We start from the raw sequence: 16,916 nt of genomic DNA, 5'->3' as shown, positions 1-16,916 counted from the left end.
ATACTTGTGTGACATTCAACAGCTCAAATGTTAAAGGTTTGCATGATAAATACTGAGGCCAGAAATACATTGTTCATCTTTTATTCATAATTTATATAAAGTCTATATAGTATTTATCACGACCCACTCGTTCTTTGTCTTCTGACTAATACTCTTCCTGTGTTGGTGTTAGATATGGGGGCGTTTGTGGAGGGCGAGCGCTCCCAGACAGTGTCTCAGGGAGAGGGCGCACTTATCCAGGCACCTCGGATCCAAAGCTTCCCCAGGCCCCAGATCACATGGTTCAGAGACGGCCGCAAGATCCCCTCCAGCAGTCGAATGTAAGTCCACTTCTCCCTTCACATTGTTTTAGAGGAGCAATTGTGTTTGAGCAGGTGCAATCACAGGTGGCGAGATGAACAAAAGGGAAGCTAAAGACAGAAAAATCCGACTCCAAATGATTTTTAAAAGGGGAAATTACAACAATCTTGTAATTATGTGGCATTATGTTGTGTCAGAAAGGTAATTCAGTAAATAATTATTAGAAAGTGTTACAAGTAATGACCTATATTTTGTAATTCATTCAGATGTAGCTGCGTAGTTAAGACTTTCTGTTCACCACTTGCACTCTCTAAGCAGACGGGGGTCTCCCTGTTACTGAGAAGGCCAACAAACACATCCATCACACGGAACTAAATCCACCATTTCAGATTTTACAATACATCCATGGCATATAAAGCCTTTTTGGATATTTCCAAGAATAAACACTGCAGATTTCCCCCTTTTAAAACAGAGCTTGATTTGTGCTTGTGCTCTCAAAGTGAGTTATTGGTCGATGCAGAGTCATAGACGCATTCCACTTTTTTACTTCTTTCAGCTCCGAAGTGTTCGATACCGCTCTCAGGCGCTCCCCCCCTCTCTCGCTCTCTCCCTCTAAATGAGGTTGGCCAGAATGGTTCAGGAGCCTGTGTTGATGTGGGCCTATGCGTTCATCACTGAATCACCTCTCGGTGATAAAGCGGGTTATTATATCGCCCCTATTGACTTTGAAGGCAGAATGATTGAAGGGTGGAGATAGAGCAGGCAGCAGGGGAACCAATTAGACAAAATTGGACAAAAGGCCTCAATTGATGGCGTATTTGACTGACAGTACTTGCCCCTGGGTGGTTGTATGTGCGTGTGTCTGGGAGGCCTGCCTTGTGTGTGCATATGTGAAGAGCTGCGGGTAATCATCAACCATAAAGTCTAGAGTGCTCTACAGACTCTGATGCGTTCTTAATGAAACACTGTGAAGGTAATCAACTTAGATTAACTCATGCCATTCTGACAAATATGAGCAGGCACAGCATAACTGCTCTGAAACCATCTCCTTATCTATTATTCAGACATATGACGACTCTTTAACCCGGAAAGATACTTCAGTCTGATTGGAGCATAAAACAGAGTGCACAATATTACAATGTGACAAATCATAACTGTTATAAACATTGAAATTTCATGTGACTTCCTGTGTCTGGAGACTTAATTTGTCACGATAAAGACCAGACAAAGACAAACTTGATAAGAACGCGGAATGAATCCAGAAATCTAAATTAAATATGACTAGACTTGGCTGGCTGGCCAATATTTGAGGATAAAATGTTTGTTGTGATCTGATGCCTGTGACCATATGTTTTTTTGTGATATCTCGCTGAGCTCTGTGCTCAAACACACTTTTCCAAATCCACTCTTGCTATTGGTCAGCCTCTGTCACGCTCGGAGTGAGTAACACGCAGATTTAACCATTGAAGTGTGAACTTTCAGAAGTAGATAGGTTTAGTTACTTCTTGCAATGTATAAAACAAAATAGTGATTCTTGCAGTAAGAACATTACTCACTCGCCTGTTCCAAAAAAAAAGTTGCCAAAGAAAAAGAGTCAAACACTTTGACCGCCTTTAGCTTCGATATAGAGTGCATATTCGCTGTTTCAATAAGCTTCTGCAATGTCAATGTTTTTATTTTCATACAGCATTGCATTAATTTTTTCACCAAGATCTTGTATTGATGATGAGGGAGAGTGACCACTGCACAAAAAAGTCTTCTCCAGCTCATCCCAAAGAGTCTCAGTGGGGTTCAGATCTGCAGATGTTTTCTCTGTTTGATGGCAATGATTTGACCCTTCTCAAACACACTGACCACGGGACTTGTCTTTCCACATGGTTGTTTCAGAAATGAGAAGCCACTCAGTGCATCAGATGTGTTTAAATACCGTGTTGCAGCTGAAAGACAATCACCCATCCAGAGATGATCCAATAGGAGGCTCGTACCTATTTGCATAGTTAAATCCAGGTGGTGAAAAGCAGTATGTTTTTGACATATCACCCTCCCCTAAAAAGGACTTTCCCCTAGACCAGGGGTGGGCAAACTACGGCCCGCGGACCACATGTGCCCCGTTTGTCTTTATAATGCAAGTAATATTTATTTTTTTATTTTTTGCCTTCAGCATCTGTCTGCACTTGTATCCTTAATAAATATGACGTGAAATGAATTAAACAATAGATTCAATAGCCTATATTTGACAGAGAAGTGATATTTTATTTGATATTTAATTTTTTTATTTGTTATTTTTTTCACACCAATGATCGCGGGCCGGCCCTCCACTACTTGCCTGGATTCGAATATGGCCCTCGGAGGAAAATAATTGCCCACCCCTGCCCTAGACCCTTTATTCTGAGCCTAAAGACAAAATATAGTTACTTATAAAATGTTATTAATTGTTTCGGGTGATACTGCTCTTCACAAACACTTGCTATTTTCTGCAGTTCAATCACAGCTTCTAAAATCATTCATAAAAATAAAAATTAAAGCCTTTTCAGACCAATTATTGAACTGAATTTAGCATTATTTGCATGCTCTCGCTATTGCTATTACAAAATCTTTACCATAAAAACTGCTACTTGCTGATACGAGCACAGAACGCTTCCAGACTGTTAAAATAGTGAGAATATTGCAAGAAACGTGCCACTTTCCTTAGACCAATTCCGGCGCCGGATCCTTTGCGGTGGAGTGTTATCGGAAGGCGTGCAGTGAAGCTTTACCGTATGACAATAAGAGGCACTGACAGGACTCTCCGCATTTACTGCTTGTGTGCTCACTTTGTGTCAGCCTACATTGATATTCACTACCGCACGTGTGTCTTATGTGTGAGAAAGACCACCCCTAATTGTCCAGGAGCGTGCGTGTGTGTTTACCCCCTGCTCAGCTCAGACAGATGCGAGCTACATCCACCAGAGTCTAATCTTAGGTTTAATGGGTCCTATATGCGCTCCCACTGCCACTCTCCCGACTATCGCAAAAATATTTTTTATAGATGCACTTTGAGATTTTACAGCCATTTGCTAATAGACACTTTCAGTCATTTTCATTTCTTTTTTTTTTTTTCAATGTTTATGCTCATATTTCCATTCTGTCTGCAAATCACAAACGTGCATCTTCTTCTTTTTGAGATCGTAAAGCTTCTTGAGTGGACCTTAAGGTTTTTGCAGGCAATACATTATCTCAAATATAATCTCCTTGCCTCGTATCTTTATTCTTCTTTATTATTACAATTATTTACTTATGTCATTGATTTTTTTTGTATTTGATCTGAGCTGTAATATATATTATTATGGTTATTATAGTCAGTCCCTTTTCTTTTGTAAATAAAAAGGCCTTTGATTTTGATGTATAAATGAGCACGCTTTGAACCAAAGAAAAACGTTTTATTTTTATATTGGCTTATTTATGTGTCCTTTTAGTTGTATACCCCAAGGACGGAAAAAAAATCTGTAATTGGTGGAAATCTACTCTTAAAAAGCCTCTGCTACCTAATAGAGGAAAGTGCTCATGGTTTTTGTGCGTATGTGTAAGATTTATTGACTGTGTGACAACAGCCACTCGAACAATCCCAGCTCATCTCTGTCTTCGTCTGGGATCGTGTCTGAGCGCGCGTCACAGAAAGGCTTTTCCAAATGCATTGTTTGATTGATCATATCTGTGAAAGTCACTGCTTTTCTTTGCAATGCTGTAAAAGAGAAAATAAAAAAAAAACACGTCTTGCTTTGGTGCATTTTGTGTCAGTAGATTCGTGATAAAAACTTTTGATTATGTCACTTTCTTTGTTCATTTAGTTTTTTTTCATACTGGGATTTTCATATTGATTTGTTTTACAGCTTTTAAACAATATGAATAAACATTATATTACAAAATAATTTAACAAAGTCATAATTATAACTTGACATAGGCTATATACCGTATTTTTTCATAGTTTTGTCCGGGGTGCGACTTATACTTATATTTATACTTACATACTTATACTCCGGAGCGACTATTATGTGATATTATTGTTATTTTCACACTTGCAACTGCATTTCATACTCCAGTGCAACTTATATATGTTTTTTTTCCTCTCTATTATGCATTTTTTGGACACTGCGACTTATATTCCGTATTTTCCGTCTTATAGTGCGGAAAATACAGTATAAAAGCTTAGCTACTTTGTGAATCTTGTTTTGAAGTTATGCAAATGTTTTAATGTTGAATATATCGTTAGTAGTAAAAAAAAATGCTACTAAAACAGCTGTTTGAACATAAAAATAAAAGGCTAAAATGTGATATTTCTGCACTTTTGTGATTCATTCTACAGACATTTCACATTTGTCTGACAAGTAAACCTCAACTAATAAATTTTAAAACATGTTTAAACACATTTCTGTCGCTTAACACATTGTCTGACTATCCTGATACCCCAAAACTCAAGATATTCCTTTTTTTCCCCATCAACATCGCCCGCCCTTAATTAAAACCCTTCTCCATTTGAATGCTTTGACACCTCAATCACTCGGCTTTGTTGTGTCTTCAGTGCGATCGCGCTGGACAACACGCTGGTCATCCTGTCCACCGTGGCCCCAGATGCTGGACGATACTACGCCCAGGCCGTGAATGACAAGAACGGGGAAAACAAAACCAGCCAGCCTGTGACGCTCACGGTGGAAAGTAAGACGCTTTTAAACTCTGCACACAAAAACAGCTTTTCTCTCCCACATGGTTTGGAACAACACTCACCGGCATCATGCTGGGGTAACAAGGCAATCGACACTCCTGAAAATGCACTGGACTGTGCTTATTTAAAGGTGCACTGTGTTGTTTTTCTGGTGGAAATGAAGGCGTTATTGCTTTGCCTTAATTGTTTGGCGTTAAATGTACGACAGGGAACGAGACCCGGGCCAAGTTACAGTTGCATTTGCATTTTGCCTTCTACCCTGACCATAAACAAAAAACGAAATACAAATTATGGGTTATTATTGTACGCCGCAGCTCCACAGACTCACTGTAACAATCTTTTGGCCTAATGGTCTGTTGGACTTTACATCTTTGAAGCTATAGTGAAAATAAGTTGCCTTTAATGCTAATTTGTGTTTGCTGAAACATTGAACTTTATGCCAGTCTTTGCTTCTTGTGCAGAAGTTTAGTAAATCCATAGATAATGACCATAAATGAAACAAAAAGTAAATCTGCATTCTGTATCTGCCGAATCCTTAAATGTCCTCTACATTATGAGCATGTCAGTGTGTTGCCATGTGAACCCAACTGTTTTTTTATTATTTTCTTCAGTGTTTCAACCTGAATAGAATCAAGGTTAGATAACTTCATCAATGTTTAACATGAAAAAGACCTATTACTCAGAATGATATTGCTAGAATAATTCCTTTCATTAATTTCACAGTCTAATTCGATCGTTCCTTCTTCCTAGTGTTTGACATATGAGCCTCTGATCGCGAGGCAAGAATCCGCCCAAAAATCTCAGCTTTTCTCTTAGGATGAAGCTTATATTTACACATAAACAGCCTTTTGTTTGTGCCTTTTACTCTAAAAGGCAAAGTCACAGAGGAGGACAATGTCCCTCGGTGCTGCACCAGAAGCACTGAGGTTCGGTGTTTGAAGAACACAAAATAAGTAGTTTTGAAAGTGTACTGACCTCATCATCTAGCATCACAACCTAGTCCTTGTCAAAGTCACTTAAATCATTTTTCTTTCTTCTATAAACATTTCCTCAAGGACAAAATGTTCCTTAATTTATCCAAACCGCTGACAGGTACCATGGTAACAACACAATGAGTCCTTGTCTCTTTATCTGTCAAGACATAATGACAGTTTGCGTAGGTTATTTTAGAAATGTATCAGTTTAATTTGTGTATTTCCATAAGGTCATCAAAGCTTCATCTTAATTTAATTAATTGTAACTTACCATAACTAAATTGGAATCAAATCATTCCTGCTTTGTATATTTATTCCAAAAAGAACACCTACTTTTGCCCCGTAATGACTGCGCTAAAGTGTGAATAAATATGTATTAATACAATGTAATGAGTTATATAGATATCATGAATGTTTTAGAAAAGGCCTTTACCCATAGTGCACCAGCAAACAGGCTGTCTTGTCTAGTTTTGTGCATTTAGATCACATCCATAAGTTATAATGATGTAATGAAAGAGGTGAATGAATGAAACTAAGTGTTGCCCCTTTTAATATTCTAGGATTCTGTCCACATGAGTGTGTTTGATGCGGCTAATGAAAGGGTTCTTCCAATTTTCACACAGAGTTTAACCTGCTCTCATGTGCCGCTGCATATTTTTATTTTCTATTTTTTCCCTATCTTTCACCGGCAGTGGCATCTGCTCATTATGTTTTTAATACACTGTTTGTAATTCAGCGACCGATACACTGGCTGCAGCCTCAGACATCAGCCAATATCACTGGATCTAACCTTGCATATCACACAGACGTTTTCCCCACTCGGAAAGTCTTTTTTTTTTTTTGTTCACCGGTACATTTGTTCATTTTAGCAATTCAGTTCAAAAAGGACACAAAAAAAGCAAAATATGCAGCAGAGCTTGATCCACAGGGAGCATACGAATGAGTCTAGACCGGGGATAGTATTAAGAAACTGACTTTTTTTCAGACCAAAACGTTGTGTGGTTTTGGTGAATCCTTTAAACCCTCGACGCTGTGACAATGTGACGGCTTCTACTGAGACAACTTATCATTCAGGTCAACATGTTGTTTACTTTACCCCTTTAATTAGAAGATTACACAGTTGAGGCGTTCTGCATTGAGACTTTATGAGCTGCAATACATTCATTAGTGTTTGCGGAGGAGCCAATAATATCAATGGGGAAACAAATGGGTTCTCCAACTAGTATCCTACTTTTGTAAACAAGATAAACATACTAGACTAGATTGTCGGCAGCCAAATAGTCTGCTGTTGATCATTCACAAAACCTGATGCAAGATTGTTATAAATATTCATGCTGCAGTTTATTCTGCCAAACGGTTTTCACGGGTCTTTAATCTTTCGGTTCTTGTTAGGAGATCATTACTGAACTCTGCTGTCGTCTGTCTTTATCGGCCTCTGACTGGTGCCCCCTAGATTTCCGCCTGTGAAAATCTGAAAGCGCTTAAAGATGTGTCATGTAATGTTCACGACGGTTCTCTCTATGAAGATGGTATTGCTTTGCCTGGATTGTGAAGAAAAAGCAACGAAAAAAACGCTGTAATTCCATAAACGCCTGATGGATACGTCTAATGATTGAGACAAGCATGTTACATAGTGATATAGATTCATACACAAAATTAATTTTCCCCCACAGCGATAACTCATAATTGTATTTATAGTAATCTGACGATCTCTTATGTGCTGTTGCCATAGTGAAATTGATCACCAGGGACTTCTATTGACAACTGGTGATGAATATTTGCTTCGATTGATAATTGATTGATGCGTATTAAAACTAATCAAAATTCATCTTGATTTTCCCTCTGTAATTGTACTGATGGGGCATAACAAAAGTATAAATATTTGCTTACCAATATGTTGCAAATGGTTGAAATACAGTTGGACCTTTGCATTGGACATCGTGTTATAGTGAACGCTAAAAGTCAGAGAAGCAAATAGTTTTTTGAATACAATTGTTGTAACGTTAAACACATTAATAATTACTTTTACGTTGAGGTAAATAGCTCTTGTCGATCTGATCAAAGGGAAGAAACACATAATCAATCAGGATGCTCGTTCTGATATTCAGAGCGAGTCTTTGCGACACCGTCACCATGGGCTTTGAAAGGTTGTGATGTCCAATAAGGGCAGCACCAGACAAGGAAAACAGTGGGAATAAATTGATTAGGTATCCCGTTAACCTAGCCTAGCCGCGCAGCAAACACCAAATCTACTTGTATGTAAGCTTAAAACAAATAGGTGGTAGTGGCACGAGCGGCGCACTGTTAGCCGCGCAATCACTCAAACACAGTGCGACGCGGGGCCTTCGAGGAGGGGGAATGAGATCAGATTCAGAGAGAGATCACTGATTGAGGGCATTGAATCGATGGCTGGCTGGAGGCTTAGTGAAACCCGTGAGTGATGGTGCTGCATTTAATCGCCTTTTGTGTTTGTCTCAATTATGCTACATAATGGCTTCTAACACCTGGGCTAACAGCACAACGTGGGAAATGCAGTGCCGCCACAGAAGGGAGGTAAAGTAAAGACAGGGGTGTTAATAGTTGGGTGATAGCTCCCTGCTGCCGAACCTGACAGATTGTCACTCTCTTGGGTTACATCAGGTAAAAGCTCAATCTGATGTCAATTTTACAGTGTATTAACTTTCCTTTTCTCATAAAATGTAACCTGTTTATCTGCTGGAAGTTCATCTGTTTGACAAAAATGAATAATGTATGTATTTTGCTATTTGTTCAACAGTGTAAAATCACATTCTGTTTTCCAAATCAGCAACACTCTGGCTAAATTTGGCACTTTGCAGTTGTAAAGCATTGAAACTGTGAATACATTAGTTATTTAACAATAAGGGAATTATGTATATTTGTGTTTATGTAAAGCTGTAATTTGGCAACTTCTATTTGCCAGATGCTTTTCTTCATTCAAAGCTTAAAATTACACAGTTATTTATTCTCATTTTTTCCCCCAACTCTAGTTTCTCTACTATTTCCAGCCAATATCACAGAGCAAACCCCTTTAATCTCAGACACAATAGAACGTATCAAAGCAAGTCATATGTTTTCTTTGTGTGTCTGTAGATGTGGGAGGACCAGCAGACCCTATAGCCCCTTCTATCATCATCTCACCCAAGAACACCAGCGTGACAGTGGGGAGGAACGAAGCCGTCATGGAGTGTGTTGCCAATGCAAGGTACAAATAGTTCCTTTGGAAAAACACCGAACAATGACATGCAGGTATTACCCAGAGATGCCCACCTCCACTCACCTCCGCATAGGCTGTTTTGTGATGTAGATCTGTCCTGAAATCTTTTGTTTGAACGTGATAGAAAAATGTTTTGTACATCTTTCATTTGTACCTTTCCACTATTATCTCCCTTTGATTCGCCGCCGCATCGTGTTACCGCTATCTCACGCAATCCCACTTCTGAATTTTGACTATTATCCGCGATTCAAAGGCCTCATCAGACTGGCAGATGTATCCCCAATGCTTGGCTAGGCGCTGTGTAACCTTGAAGCGGAATATGAATTTCTATTAAAATCACGTTCTTGCACCTTTTTGCTCTTTTGTGTCTGATTTTCAGGCCTCTTGTCAAAATGAGTATCACTTGGAGGAAGGACGGCGTGGTCGTCAACACGGGGATCCGGGACTTCGGACGCCGACTGGTCATCAGTTTGCCCGCAGTTAGTGACAGCGGCTACTACGAGTGCGAGGCGTCGCTCAAGAGCAGCAGCGTGCCCTCCGTCACCGCCGGAGCATTCCTGCATGTGCTCGGTAATGCTTAAGCGCGACTTTTCCCACACAGTGAAACAAAATGATCAAAACGTTGCATCAGCAATCTGGCTTCTACATCGGCAAAAAAGCCATTTCATATTTCAGTAATTGAGTTGATGTTTTTTAAGCCAGAGTGCTGCGTGCTAGTCCGACAAATAGGGGTCAAGATGATAAACGCTGTGATTTATACGTCAGTTTTTGTGAAAGCTTTTATGGGTCTTTTTGGCAACAGAATACCCGCTCTTTGTGAAGGAGCCACCCAGTCATATCAGTGCTGAGATGGAAAAGGTGGTGGACATTCCCTGTCAGGCGAGAGGTGCGTCAAAATAAATAATAAAAAATAGCTCTGAAATGAACTGAAGAAGAAATGGCATGACAAAACTCTTCTCTCGTCTACCCGTCAGGAATGCCTCAGCCCGACATCGTGTGGTACAAAGACGCCGTGCCTATTAGCCCGGTGAAAATCCCCCGCTACAGGGTGCTTGGAGGAGGCAGTCTCCAGATCAACGGTCTCCTACCAGACGATACGGGGATGTTCCAGTGCTTTGCTCGCAGTCGCGCAGGAGAGATCCAGACAAACACCTACCTGGCCGTTACAAGTATGTCCTTCTCTTCTCCGAGCAACTACACTTCTTCAATCCGGTCCTAATCCTCTTTTCTTCCAAGTCTTCCCTCCCCCATCCATCTATATATCGCTTCGCTCCGTCACATTTGTCAATTCGGATGCTCAGGCAATTATTGGCTATTTTTGAATCAGTTAAAGTGCAGGTAGAGGAAGATGGAGATGTCCTGTCACTGGCTGTCTCCCACAACGAGACCTGAAAGGAAACCCTTTTGTCTTGTCTATTAGGCCCTGTACTCCCGCTTGCTTTATTAGACTCAAAGCTGTTTATGTGCCTCATTATCACCCCGCTCTTATGGGTTTTATGTGTGTTCTGTGCTCGTGTGTGTGTGTGAATGCAGGTATTGCCCCTAACATCACCGCTGGACCTGTTGACAGCGCTGTGATTGACAGCATGTCAATCATCCTCCACTGCGAGACCTCAGGAGCGCCGCGACCAGCCATCACCTGGCAGAAAGGTGCGTAGGCAAGCAGCACAAACCTCCTAGCCTGTTCATTATGTCACATTTTGACGTGTCAAACTTGAAGCGGTGGAAAAGATGTGGTGCATATATACCACTTTTCTTCAAGCACTATTTGGTACTTTTCCCAAGCTGCTTCGATGTCTGTTTGTTTTTTAATGCTTGACACTTATCCAATGCCCTAATCTCCTCTTCTTCCATTTTTCTTATTTTTTTCACCTTGTCCTCCAACCTGAACCATCCATCACTGGTACCCGTCCTGGCAGGTGAACGTGTCTTGGCCAGTGGTTCAGTCCAGCTGCCCCGGTTCACGCTGTTGGAGTCAGGCAGCCTGCTAATTAGTCCCGCCCACCTGTCCGATGCCGGGACCTACACCTGCATGGCCAGCAACTCCAGGGGCATCGACGAGGCTTCGGCTGATCTCGTGGTCTGGGGTAAGGAATATTGACTACACTGGCTTTTATGCTACAAACTTGGTATAAACTTACACAATTGTAATTATATAAGTTAGAGTGAATACATTCTGTGAGGAATAGACTGAGAGTTAGAGTTCAAGGGCTTTTTCGTCTACACTTTTAAGATAAATGATCTGAATATATTCTCTTTTTCATCGTTTATTTTTATTGGTGCTATAAGACTATGGCAGTACATCAGATTTAAGTTTGCGTTAGGTATATTTTCAATAGTAATAATATGTGTAATGTATGTTTTTATACTTTATTGCATGTTTCTATTCTCCGGTTGTTCTTGAACTGTGCCTTGCAACACTAGAATTTTCCATTTGTTTGACACGTAAAGGTTCTCCTGTCCACTTATATTTATATCTAATATGTTCCATTCAATTTGCCCATATGTTGGTGGAAAAAAATGCAATTTACAACAATTGGCAATTAAATCTGCCAACTCCTTGTTTCTATGGCGATGCTATTGTGTCTATGGAAGTGAACCCTTTACACTGCAGACTTCAGACATGACACGGACAGCTGTGTCCTGCAGAAGTTCTCTGACAACTCTGCCATCATCGGACTCATCACGGACGACGATGACGAGGAGTACAGAGGACTGGCGCAGGACTTTGTGGACTGGTGTCAGCGGAACCACCTCCTCATCAACACGGGGAAGACCAAGGAGATGGTGGTGGATTTCCGCAGACGCCACCCCACTGCCCCCTCACCAGTGAACATCCAGGGACGGGACATTGAGAGAGTGACTCATACAAGTACCTGGGTGTTCATCTGAACCACAAACTGGACTGGACTCATAACACAGACGCACTGTACAGGAAGAGCCAGAGGCTCTACCTCCTGAGGAGACTCAGGTCTTTTGGAGTGACAGGGCCACTCCTGAAGACCTTCTACGACTCTGTGGTGGCATCAGCCCTCCTGTATGGTGTGGCCTGCTGGAGCAGCAGCATCACAGAGAGGGAGAGGAGGAGGCTGGACAGAGTCATCAAGAAGTCCAGCTCCGTCCTGGGCTGTGCTCTGGACTCGGTGCAGGAGGTGGGGGACAGGAGGGTCCTGGCTAGATTCACATCTATGCTGGACCATGAGTGTTACCCCCTGCAGGACACTCTCTCCGCTCTGGAGAGCAGCTTCAGTGAGAGACTGATCCACCCTCGATGTGTGAAGGAAAGGTTCCGTAGGTCTTTCCTTCCTGCTGCTGTCAGACTTTATAACAAAAACTGTTAGTACTGAACACTCGCAATACTGACCTAACCCAATACTGATGTGCAATTCTGTCATATGTGCAATTGCTGTTGGAATTCATGTGCAATTCATGTGCAATTACTGTGAAATTCATGTGCAATCTATGTGCTGTCGTGACACATATTCATGTGCAATTACTGTCGTGATCACATGCAATGGTATTTATTTATTTGTCTATGGGAGTTTTTATTTATTTATAGATCTTCTACTGAAAGTGTTTTTCAGACTTCCTATAAGTGATCTGTTCTTCTGTATCTACCTCTGTATCTACCTGCGTTGCACCAATGAAATTTCCCCATGTGGGACAATAAAGGAATATCTCATCTTATCTTATCTTAACAAGTGGTGCGACCGTGCCAAGTTACAAGTCAGATCTATCTAAAAAAAGTTTAAAGTATTTTAAAGCTACAAAAAAAAAACATAATTAAAATGCAAATATATGTCTAATACTATACTGTGGAACATTCCAGACAAAGCAACAACATCTCCATGGAGACGAGCAGGTGGTTCCATCCTCACAGACATGTATGTTTAGTCTAGTCCATGTCAAAACCAAAACAAGGGCTAAACATATCGTATTGCGTAGGTGTAGTGACAAAAATATACATATCGAGTTCATTTTCGGATGAGCATGCCCTGACGCGTGACGTATACAAAGTAGAATAGACACATCCCTGACTTGTTTACTGAAATGCGAGCAAATAAATGATTTACCAGGTCAACGTGGAAATATCTCGACTCATACACACTCGTATTCCGTCTTGTCTACGGATGCACATTAGCTGTTGGAAAATATGTCACTCATCAGAATATTGTGTGAATCATCCGTCATTTTGAGACAGCGCTGAGCGAAGGCTGAGGCAAGACTTCCACTGGCATCATCTCAATCCTCTGTTCAAACACGCTCTGTATGTGTCTGCAGCGCGCACCCGCATCAACAAACCCCCACAGGACCAAAGTGTCATCAAAGGGACCAAGGCGGTAATGACTTGTGGTGTGACCCATGACCCCAGTGTCACCGTCAGGTAAGCTCTCCCACTCTTCTGTGCAAGACCTTTTTTTTATCTAAATAAATTGGCTCTGGTGAAGTTTTCTTTGAATATTTGAGGGTTTATGCACCATCTTCTTCCCTTCTTGTAAAAGTGTCTGTTTCTTAGCGATGTCGTCGGCTGTTGTTTTACAGATATCCCCGCTTCTTGTTTTAATGTTTCTCCATGATCACCATTGTAAACCGCATGCCTTCTGCGTTGAGTAATTGGCACAACATGTTCTCTTGTGCCCCTCATGTGGCTGAATTTATACATCGAAGACATCAAAGTGAATATTTTGTTATTCAAGCAGTTTCTCTGGGAATTAACATTGTACTCAATTAGTTTATGAAATCTTTGAGTGATCTTGTCATGTTTATCCACCCTCGGATGAGCTCCTGTGGGATACGGTTTAAAACTCTCGAGTCAGATTGAGGAATTAGTCGACCCTTTTTGCTGTATGCGCTGGCAGACCGGAGCATGATAGAGAGTGTATACATGGAAGCCCCAGTGATTAGAAAGTCTGTCACCTGTGGGCCCGCTGCATTGATCAGATCGAGGGGTAAACAGATGAATATGTAAACAGAGTAATAACTTCAGTCTTTAATTAAACGCAACACAGAGGAGATTAGCTGGAGAGCCTGAACACTCGCAATTAATCACAACTGTTCCTAGCGTGCATATGTGTTCGCTAGAACGTGTTGCGTGGCCATATGTGCCTCCGGTTATGTGACAGGCAAACAAAATGCATAGACGACGGTATTTGTGACAAAGAGAGATGGTTTTCAGATTCAAATCACTTCGCCATCAGCTTCGCAAAGCTTTCATCTGTGTCAGCGCCTTCTGTGTTTCAGTATATGAACTGATGCAAAGCAAACACATTGAGTGTCAAAACACTTTCCAGTGTGCTAAAGACTGTGTGAGCCCCCTGTGAACTGCTTTAATATGTCTGCTCTAAAATAACTGCTGCATGTTTGTACCTGTAGGCATGTGTGGGAGAAGAGCAGTGCCCTGATTGATGTGAACATGTCCCCACGCCTGAGGCTGGACCCCGATGGGACCTTGCATATCTCCCAGACATGGTCGGGGGACATCGGGACCTACACATGTCGGGTGACATCAGTGGGGGGCAACGATTCCCGCAGCGCTCACCTTCGAGTCAGGTCGGCCCCCGCATGACTTAACATGCGCCGCACCACATGAGCACTGCTCAATGCTATTTTGAACTGTATTTTTTATTTAACTTTTTTCCAGTTTTATAAACAATCCAAACAGTATTTTTTTCACAGGATCTTTTGGATTTGTTAGATAGAAACTTGAACAGGGTTGTTCTTATCGCATTTCTGAGGAAAAAACAAAGGAGGAGATTCTAATCCTAAAATGACCTAATTTGAGATTTCATAACAAACTCATTTATAGTTTTGTAGATTTATGGCCAGTTTTTTTTTTCATTTACTTCCACACATTACACACTATTTACTAAATGTTTAAGCTGGTACTTTCTTATTGTAAGAATAACAGCTCCGCCCTCTTGATAGGCTCCACCTGGTCACTGTTTTCTTTTCATGTTTGGAGAGAATCTTTTTAGTGCATACTGTTCCCTGATAAGACTTTTATTGCCACACAAAACACTTCCATTTAAAGGAAGAAAAAGACTCCCTGCCTCCTTCGTTGGACTTCTTTTCTCTTATCTCGCTGTCCCACTCTCACACACACACGTGCCTATTTGTGTACAGGCAATTGCCCCATGCTCCAGAAAATCCAATAGCTGTACTGAGCAGCGGTGAGAAGAGGGCCATCAATCTCACCTGGGCCCAGGCTTTTGATGGAAACAGCCCCCTGATCCGCTACATCCTGGAAGTGTCAGAAAACAGTGAGTGCTAAGTGTGTTTTCACATCGTGCATTGCTCTGCCAAACTGACACTTCTCACATGTGCTCATGCATTCCTTCGTGAAACTTTCATTTTTATCATTTGCTATTTATTCAGTGCTAAATGTTCTGCCCAGATTTAGTTTGAATTCAATTATTCCATTTGCACTTTCTCATCTACCGTACATATTTATTATTAACACCTTTGTAACCTCGCAAATGAGCCACTGTTTTTCTTTATTACGTGTTGTTGACATCCTTCAGCTTTATCTCTGTTTATTGATAAGAGCTGCGATATTTGCAGAGATTGTTGTTAGTAGTAATACCCTTGCTCACTGAGAAGTGGACAAATCATTAAGAGAAAAATTCATCTTTGGATGCGGATAGGATCGGCTTAATGCGTAATTGAATTTCAATCTGATATTGGGAGGGAAGTGTGTACAGAAATAAATTGCTTGTTTTGATCAGCAGACGCCATTTTATTATTCAAAATAAAACTATGGTTGGCTGTAATGGCTCGGGAATAACATTGGACTCGAGTTTGCTGATAAGTGTTTCCAGGAGCGTGGAAATGCCTTGTCAAGGTCACACATTGGCATACATTGCAATCCCTCTCAGTTGTACGTTCCTCTGTGTCTGTCTAAGACGCCCCGTGGACCGTGCTGTTGGCGAGCATCGAACCCGAGTCCACCGGCGTGACAGTGGGCGGTCTCATCCCGGCGCGCTCCTACCAGTTTCGACTTTGTGCTGTCAACGACGTGGGCCGAGGGCAGTTCAGCAAAGAAACTGACCGGTGGGTATATTATGAAAAAGTAAGTTTGTTAGGCCAATATTGAAGTTTTTACAGCCAGGCCATGGGATCAGTTATGTACTTTGAGGACTTTTACAGCTCTGGAAACAACCCACTTTTCCCTTCTCTACTGGCAGTTCAATATAAAACCGCCAGCTTATTTCCTGTAAGTCCACTTTTTGGTCGTTACCCCTGTGAGAGAGCGAGCAGTTCTCCGGGATGTGCCTGTTCAAGATAAAACTGAATGAGCTGGAATCGCACTTTGTGGAGACTTGATGGCTTTACGAACTAGCTCTCTCACTCCTATTAACTGTCTGTTGTGTGTCCTGAGCAAAAAGGGCTTGAAAGAAAACGGTGCTACTCGCAGACTGGAATCTCAGATGGATTCCCTGACTCTGGAACTAAGACGGACCCTCATTCAGCTCCGGCCCACTGGCGCTCATTAGCATACTCCTCGCCTCTCCGGTGAGCGCTGTTGTCTGGCCTCGTCTGCATCAACACAGGCACCTGCCACACAAATCTGAAAGGCCAGCTGTCCCCATTGCAGCTCACATATTGCACTGAGCTTAACTCCGCTGTGAATGTGCCCAGACAAGTGTGCATCACAGGAGGGTGACGGCGCATCGCTGAGAGTGCAAGACTTTTCTTCGGCATCTCTCTG

General features: G+C 41.6%; 2 protein-coding genes across 3 annotated transcripts in view; both read left to right on the top strand.

Moving 5' to 3' along the window:
* Window positions 1–16,916, top strand: part of cdc42ep4a (CDC42 effector protein (Rho GTPase binding) 4a) — a 226,327-nt gene that overhangs the window by 167,384 nt on the left and 42,027 nt on the right. The gene's annotated exons all lie outside the window — the stretch shown is intronic.
* The window catches only part of sdk2a (sidekick cell adhesion molecule 2a), a 145,333-nt gene that overhangs the window by 100,703 nt on the left and 27,714 nt on the right, over window positions 1–16,916 (top strand). For both annotated transcript variants that reach the window (XM_072443242.1, XM_072443241.1), the window contains exons 4-15: window positions 173–320; window positions 4,859–4,992; window positions 9,085–9,196; window positions 9,588–9,778; window positions 10,011–10,094; window positions 10,183–10,377; window positions 10,742–10,858; window positions 11,128–11,295; window positions 13,490–13,592; window positions 14,582–14,758; window positions 15,332–15,468; window positions 16,111–16,258. In XM_072443242.1, the coding sequence (XP_072299343.1) occupies window positions 173–320; window positions 4,859–4,992; window positions 9,085–9,196; window positions 9,588–9,778; window positions 10,011–10,094; window positions 10,183–10,377; window positions 10,742–10,858; window positions 11,128–11,295; window positions 13,490–13,592; window positions 14,582–14,758; window positions 15,332–15,468; window positions 16,111–16,258 (1,714 nt within the window). The remainder of the gene's footprint in view (window positions 1–172; window positions 321–4,858; window positions 4,993–9,084; window positions 9,197–9,587; window positions 9,779–10,010; window positions 10,095–10,182; window positions 10,378–10,741; window positions 10,859–11,127; window positions 11,296–13,489; window positions 13,593–14,581; window positions 14,759–15,331; window positions 15,469–16,110; window positions 16,259–16,916) is intronic.

This window comes from Eucyclogobius newberryi, unplaced genomic scaffold, assembly GCF_026437365.1.
Source record: "Eucyclogobius newberryi isolate DKJ021-1_F unplaced genomic scaffold, fEucNew1.0.hap1 SCAF_13, whole genome shotgun sequence".
NCBI classification, from domain to species: Eukaryota; Metazoa; Chordata; class Actinopteri; order Gobiiformes; family Gobiidae; genus Eucyclogobius; species Eucyclogobius newberryi.
The sequence above is the reverse complement of the archived record's forward strand: the minus strand, read 5'-3'. Positions and strand labels throughout refer to the sequence as shown.